The sequence below is a fragment of the Eretmochelys imbricata genome, chromosome 1, assembly GCF_965152235.1.
Source record: "Eretmochelys imbricata isolate rEreImb1 chromosome 1, rEreImb1.hap1, whole genome shotgun sequence".
NCBI lineage: Eukaryota > Metazoa > Chordata > Testudines > Cheloniidae > Eretmochelys > Eretmochelys imbricata.
Window position 1 is genome coordinate 148,275,260 of NC_135572.1, and position 7,304 is coordinate 148,282,563.

A 7,304-nucleotide genomic window follows, 5' to 3' on the forward strand; every position below is an offset into this window, starting at 1 on the left:
TGTCTACATGGGAAAATTGACTGGAATAGTTATTGTGGAGTAATTTTTATGGTAATGAACAGTCATTTTTTCCAGAATAATTACTCTGTTTTAGAACCATACTAATTATTCCAGAATAAAGTGACTTTATTTCACAATAGAGTGTCCACAAAAGGAGCTATTGCAGAATAATTTATTGTGCAATAGCTATTCTGGTCAATTTCCCAATGTACACAAGCCCGTAGGTAAATGGTTCCCTTAACTATTCAATACAGACCTCATCCAAAGCCTGATAAAGTCAACAGAAAGACTTTACTGGCTTCAGCGGTTATGGATAAGTCCCATAGTTCAACTATAAAGATTGCTGTAACTAAGGTATCTTATTTAATGTAACTGAAATGTGCAAAGTAATTTGGCTCTTTTATCCTGTTTTTGACTCTCTAAAGAAATGTGTTAAAATGTAAAACAACAATGCTTTGGGAAAAAGTGGGGGTTGCTCATTTTGAAAACATAACACAGGTCAGCCTGACCTTTATTCAAAGACAGAGAATACTCATCTCACTTTGGAAACTAAAACTCTTCATTAATGGTTTAAAAGGCATATATTTTCATGGCTGTACATCCTATTCTGAAAACAACAAGTTTAATAAAAATTAAATGTCAGAACTTGAATATTTTATTATTGAATACAAAAATACTATCTATGTAAAAAGAATAAGTTAGTTTATTTACAGTACTTTACACTATTCTGCTCTAGGACTTCCTTAGTAATGGATTTATTTGTATACATGCCTTTATAACTTTGCACAAAGCATCTCCAGCAGCATGTCATCCATGTTCACTGTTCCAATGATGGGCCTAAAGAATAGTTCAGCAATTACGTTAGCATTAATGGATCTTAGCAAGGAAAGAACAACATTCAGCTTGGCAAATCTGGCCTGGTCCCCTCGATGTATCAGTCTGACGTGTTCATTTAGAGCTTGCTGTGCTTCCCTCTGCAGTCCCTGGATATATTGTACACACTGCAGCCCTGGCAGATCTGAAAGAAAAACAGGAAACTAAATGTCCGTTTACAAAGTTTTTATCTATAAAACAACTCATGGAAGTTGGCCATCCTGCAGCATGCCAGCTAAATGGTAACTCATAAACATCAATATAAAGTTTCTTAGATGAGGAACAAGCCAAACGTAATTACCTTTCTGCATTAAAATGATTCAGCTAGAGATATTATATCCAACTTGCACGTAGATATGCACAGATTTTAACAGTGCAATCCAAAATCTCACCGCGTTGCTGTTCTGGACATGCAGTGCTGCTCTTAGTTATGCAACAACAAATTTAGATTGCAATGATTTTCCAATATTCATATTTTTTAAAAATATATAATTTGTAGGTGATAAAATATGGACGACAAGTATGGATTATTACCTTGATCTTCAAGGTGCCAAATATACCATGTAAATAGTAAAGATAACAATAAAAGGAACAAGTTTGCTAATAACTTGTTGACCACTAGGAAATGCTCTACTCATATTAATGTGTCCTGCTGACAGCTACATTGGAACAAGCTCCACATTGCAGATGATAAGCAAGTTAACTCCAAGTTGTGATAGGATGTTTGCTTTCTAACTAAACAAAATAGGGGAGTTGGAGTTGTTTTCAAGTTCAGTACCTTTTCTTCTTGGTCTAAGCTTGACAATATTAATTAAAACATTCCAGTAGTATATCTGAGCACAACAAGCTGTTATATTTCAGGTAGGTTTTTAAAAATAAAAATCAACTGTTAACATATCTGACTTTATTGTGAGATTATATAAAAATATTGCTTTTTAAACAAACTATGCATACATATATACTTGCTTTCCTCATTTAATCTAACCAGATTCTGTTTCTAAATCTTGAGATGATAATTTTTTATTCTTTGAAAACCTTATCTAGCACACTTTGTTTGAGCCATTAATTTTTCTTAACTGCAGTTATGAATTACCACCTGATTATTTTAAGAAACCAAACCATAATGCTTACCGTATGGCTTGTGGTGCAGCTGTTGAATTTGCAAAGTTGCAAGTTCAGAAATAAAAATACAGTGACTATTACTATCACTAACCAACCTCCGTGGATTAATTTTTTGTAACAAAGAAAGTGGGCAGAAGGTGTAATCCTCAGAAGCAATTATTTAACACAAAATAAAAAGCACTCTAGCTAGTTGTTTAGTCGTCATGTATGAATTGTAACTGGAAAGATCCCTATCAAACGCCTTGACGAACAGGAAAGAGGAGAGATTTTTCTCATAGGATGAAAGAGAAATAAATGTATACTGCCCACCCCACGCGACATGTCATTTAGTACTAGTGGCTTTTAGACTCTAATTAAGCTGGACAAAGCGCTCTCCACCTGAAAAGGATCCCACAGCACCACCTCCTATTCTTCCCTTCTCTCCCCAACCACCGCAAAGGGCTTGTCTACACTTCAAATGCTGAAGCAGCACAGCTGCTTCAATGTAGACACTACCTGTGCGGACAGCAGGATTTCCCCTGTTGCTGTAGTTAATCCACCTCCCTGAGATGCCCCAGCTAGGTCCACAGAAGAATCACAGAGACTTAGCTTGGTTTAACTATGCTGCTCAGAGGTGTGAATTGTTCACACCCTGGAGTGATGTAGTTAAACCAACCTAATTTTCCTAAAAAGAAAAGGAGTACTTGTGGCACCTTAGAGACTAACAAATTTATTTGAGCATAAGCTTTCGTGAGCTACAGCTCACTTCATCGGATGTAGCTCACAAAAGCTTATGCTCAAATAAATTGGTTAGTCTCTAAGGTGTCACAAGTCCTCCTTTTCTTTTTGCGAATACAGACTAACACGGCTGCTGCTCTGAAACCTAATTTTCCTAGTGTGTGGCCCAGGCCAAAGTTTTCCAATTGTTGGGAGGTTGGACCTATATGGGAAGATGATAGTCTGTCCGTCTTCTAGGCTGCCACCTCTGAGATAGAAAAAACAAAAAACCGTAGCACCCCAGGCTGCTCTGAGCCCATGAAATGGGACAGCTGGCAGTGCCTACTGAGCATCCTTACAGATTTCCCTGGACAGCTTCCTCCTGGGCAAACCTGGCAAGGTGGCAACCCTACCCTCCTCCCTTTCCTTCCCCCAGTGCATGTAACGCAAGCTCCCTTCAACAGAAAAAAAAAAAAAAAAAAAAAGCTCTAGCTTTCAAGTGTTTCCCCTTGTCAGCTCCTTCTGTCAACCTCCCTCCAGTCCCGCTCTCTTCTCCACCCCACTTGGCAAGGGATCAAACGGGGCAATGCCCAGGCGGTGCCCCTGAGAGGGGAATCCCCGTCGCGCAAGGCGCCGGCGGCAGCAGCCCCGGTTACTCACCCGGGTTGAAGAGCACAGTCCCCTTGAGGTAGGCGTACTCCTTGGTGCTGATGTCCAGGCTCCAGCACTTGGCCAGGAAGCCTTTGATGGCCTGGATCTCGCCGGCCGAGGGCAGCTGCGGGCTGCTGCTCGGCGGGGGCTGCTGCTGCTCCTGCCGCCGGTCGGTTAGTAGCCGCTGCAGCATGCTGGGCTCCGCCGTCTCCACCGTCTCGAAGTGCACCCGCTCCTGGGCCAGCCCCAGCACCAGCAGGGGAGCCCAGCAGCTGCGCACCAGCACCAGCTGCTCGTCCAGCGGCAGCTCCTGGAAGCAGGGCACGCTCTTGACGAAGCGCAGGGTCTTCACCAGCACGGCCGAGGCCGCCTTGCCCGCCACCTGCGGGCTGCGCAGGGCCACGCGCCGCCGCGAGCCGCACGAGCAGCCGGGCCCCGGAGCCTCCTCCGGCGGCGGTGGCGGCGGCGGCCCCGCCGCTGCCTCCTTCCGCTCCTCGCTCTTGAGGATGTTGTAGAGGATGCTGCTCTGCCTCCGGCGCTCCGTGCAGCAGCGGCAGCCGGCCACGCACGCCATGGCGCCGCGGGGGGCGTGGGGGTCCCCTCCTGCCTGCTGGGCTGAGCCAGACGGGGAGCTCCCGCTGCTTGTCCCTTAACTTATTTATACCGTGTGCGTGCGTGTGCAGCCGCGCTGTGGCTCAGCCGTGCCAGGGGGCAGACGCTCATTACTGGCTGAGAGAGAGCGCGAAAAAAATCCTCCTCCTGCTGCTGCTGCTGCTGCTCTCGCTCGCCTCCTCTGCTGCAACTGCGGTGGCTAGAGGGAGCCTGAGAGCTGCCGGCTCCAGGTTGCCCCTGGCTTGAGGGCTATATTCATAGGAGATTAGGGTTGGAAGGGACCTCAGGAGGTGATCTAGTCCAGCCCCCTGCTCAAAGCGGGACCAACCCCAACTACATCATCCCAGGGCTTTGTCAAGCCGGTCCTTTAAAAACCTCTAAGGAAGGAAATTCCATCACCTCCCTAGGTAACGCATTCCAGTGCTTCACCACCCTCCTAGTGAAAAAGTTTTTCCTAATATCCAACCTAAACCTCCCCCACTGCAACTTGAGACCATTGCTCCTTGTTCTGTCATCTGCCACCACTGAGAACAGCCTAGCTCCATCCTCTTTGGAACTCCCCTTCAGGTAGTTGAAGGCTGTTATCAAATCCCCCCTCACTCGTCTCTTCTGCAGACTAAATAACCCCAGTTCCCTCAGTCTCTCCTCATAAATCATGTGCCCTAGACCCCTAATCATTTTTGTTGCCCTCCGCTGGACTCTCTCCAATCTGTCCACATCCCTTCAGTCGTGAGGGGACCAAAACTGGACGCAATACTCCAGGTGTGGCTTCACCAGTGCCAAATAGAGCGGAATAATCATTTCCCTCAATCTGATGACAATGTTCCTACTAATGCAGCCCAATTTGCCGTTAGCCCTAACGAGGGCACACTGCTGACTCATATCTAGCTTCTCATCCACTGTAATCCCCAGGTCTTTTTCTGTAGAACTGCTGCTTAGCCAGTCGGTCCCCACCCTGTGGCAGTGCATGGGATTCTTTCTTCCTAAGTGCAGGACTCTGCACTTGTCCTTGTTGAACCTCATCAGATTTCTTTTGGCCCAATCCTCCAATTTGTCTAGGTCACTCTGGACCCTATCCCTACCCTCCAGCGTATGCTCCAGCCTTATTCGTGGATCGCTCCCTGCCTTGCTTTCAGGCGTCTGTGTGGGGGGAGAGATGCAACATTTTACACCCACTCCTCCCCCTTCCCCTTTCCAGAGGCACTCTCTGAAGTGGGGCAAGGGGCTGAGCTGCCACGTGCCTCTTCCCAGAGCACTGGACGGTGCCACCTGCCTCTGCCCGCAGGCGCTGCTCCGCACAGCAGGGGCCCCGCAGAGCGCTGGTTACATCCGCAAGTTTGGGGAAGGGACCTTTGAATCCAGCACCCCATGGAACCTGAGCTCTGGGGCCACGTGTTGGTAGACAGGCAGTTTCGCACTCGAGAGTCCCCGCAGAGTTTTCCCAAATCTCTCTGTGGGAGGGGCCGTGCGGGGTGGGAATTCCCTAAGGGAAAGGCAAGGCTGGGGGGAATTCCATGGGGTATTCCCAAAGGAGGGAGCACATGGGGCACATAAATATAGGGTGTTACACTGGCACCAACTGAGAATTATATGGTGGAAATGCCTCCGTTTATGCCAGTCTTCTTTTTTTACATTCCCAGTGCTAAATTAACCTGAGGCTCTAGGCCAGTTTCCTTAAAGAAGGGGGTAAACAGGTGCAACCTCCCCTACACTATGGGGTACCGAGAAGAGCAGAGCTGGAAAGTGGCTGCGTAGGCTCAATAGTCTCTGCCAGCAGAGCTATAACACGTTGGGTGAGATTTAAAGATGCTATCCCCCAGCAGAAAGCTTGAAGAAGGGAAGGGTAGGGATCCCCCACCATCACAAAAAGGTCAATCAATTTGGCACAGGAAGTTGAATGTTCACTACCTTTCACCGGGTTTGGGTAAATCTGGCCCTATGTATTTTATATACCTATTTCATCTTCCTATGTTGTTGTTTGCGAACCATCCATCATCTTAAACAATTATGTCTTCTCACCTTCTGCCATATTATTAAATCAGTTCAATGCCTTTTTTGTTTCAATTTTCACCAAAAAGGTTAGCAGTGATCAAGCATCTAACGTCTGTGTAAATGGGCTAGGATCTGAGGCTAAAATAGAGAAAGCACAAATTCAGAATTATTTATACAATTTACATATCTTCAAGTCATCAGGGCCTTACAAAATACATCCTCGAATACTTAAAGAACCGGCTGAAGAGATCTCTGAGGCAATAGCACTTATTTTTGAGAACTTGTGGAGGACAGGAGAGATCCCCAACTGTAGACCACTCAGCTTAACTTTGGTACCCGGAATGATAATTGAGCAAATCATCAATCAATTTGTAAGTGCCTAGACGATAAGGTTATAACTAACAGTCAGCATGGATTTGTCAAGGATCAATCATGTCAAACCAACCTAATATCTTCCTTTGACAGGGTAACAAGCCTTGTGGATGGGGGGGAAGGAGGGAGCAGTAGATGTCATATATCTCGACTTAGCAAGTGATACTGTCTAAGATGACCTTCTGATAAACTAGGGAAACACAGCCTAGACAAACCTACTCTAAGGTGGGTGCACAACTGCTCAGGAAAGCCTACTCAACTACAATCAAGCTGGAAGGGCATATAGAGTGGGTTCCCACAGGGATCTGTCCTGGGTCTTGTTCTATTCAATATTGTCATACATGATTTGGGTCATGGCCTAGAGAGTATATTTGTAAAGTTTGCAGCCAGTACCAAGCTGAGAGGGGTTGCAAGCACTTTGGAGGACAGGAATAGAATTCACAATGATCTCGACAAATTGGAGAAATGGTCTGAAACAAATAGGATGAAAGTCAACAAAGACAAATGCAAAGTACTGCATTTATGAAAGAGATTATCTGGGATGCTCCCAGTTCCATGCATGGGGCCAGTTAGACAGGCAGAACTGCAGAGTCTCAATGTGTGGATGAGATGATGGCTTAGATTTATTAGGAACTGGGGAAACTTTTGGGATGGGGGAGCCTATACAGGAAGGATGGACTCCACCTAAACCAAAATGGAACCAGATTGCTGGCACTTAAAAAGGTCATAGAGCAGTTTTTAAACTAAGAGCTGGGGGAAAGCTGGCAGGTGCAGAGGAACACATGGTTCGGACATCCCTTAGGATGGGATCCCTTAGCAGGGTCTGATCAGAAACAGTCAAATAAAAAAGATTCTCATTTAATTGCATTGTGTAATGGCAGACAGCTAAAAGGAGACAAGTTTTTAAAGTGCTTATATACCAATGCTAGAAGTCTAAATAATAAGATGGGTGAACTAGAGTGCCTCGTATTAAATGAGGATAGTGA

At 45.7% G+C, this 7,304-nt stretch overlaps 1 protein-coding gene across 1 annotated transcript; it reads right to left on the reverse strand.

Annotated features, from left to right (window-relative positions):
• Window positions 1–773: 773 nt before the first annotated feature.
• Window positions 774–3,916, reverse strand: NR0B1 (nuclear receptor subfamily 0 group B member 1). The gene is made up of 2 exons (XM_077807204.1): window positions 3,352–3,916; window positions 774–1,018 (listed from the first exon to the last, which is right to left on the reverse strand). Exons 1-2 carry the CDS (start codon window positions 3,914–3,916, stop codon window positions 774–776), a joined length of 810 nt encoding a protein of 269 aa, XP_077663330.1.
• Window positions 3,917–7,304: the final 3,388 nt, after the last annotated feature.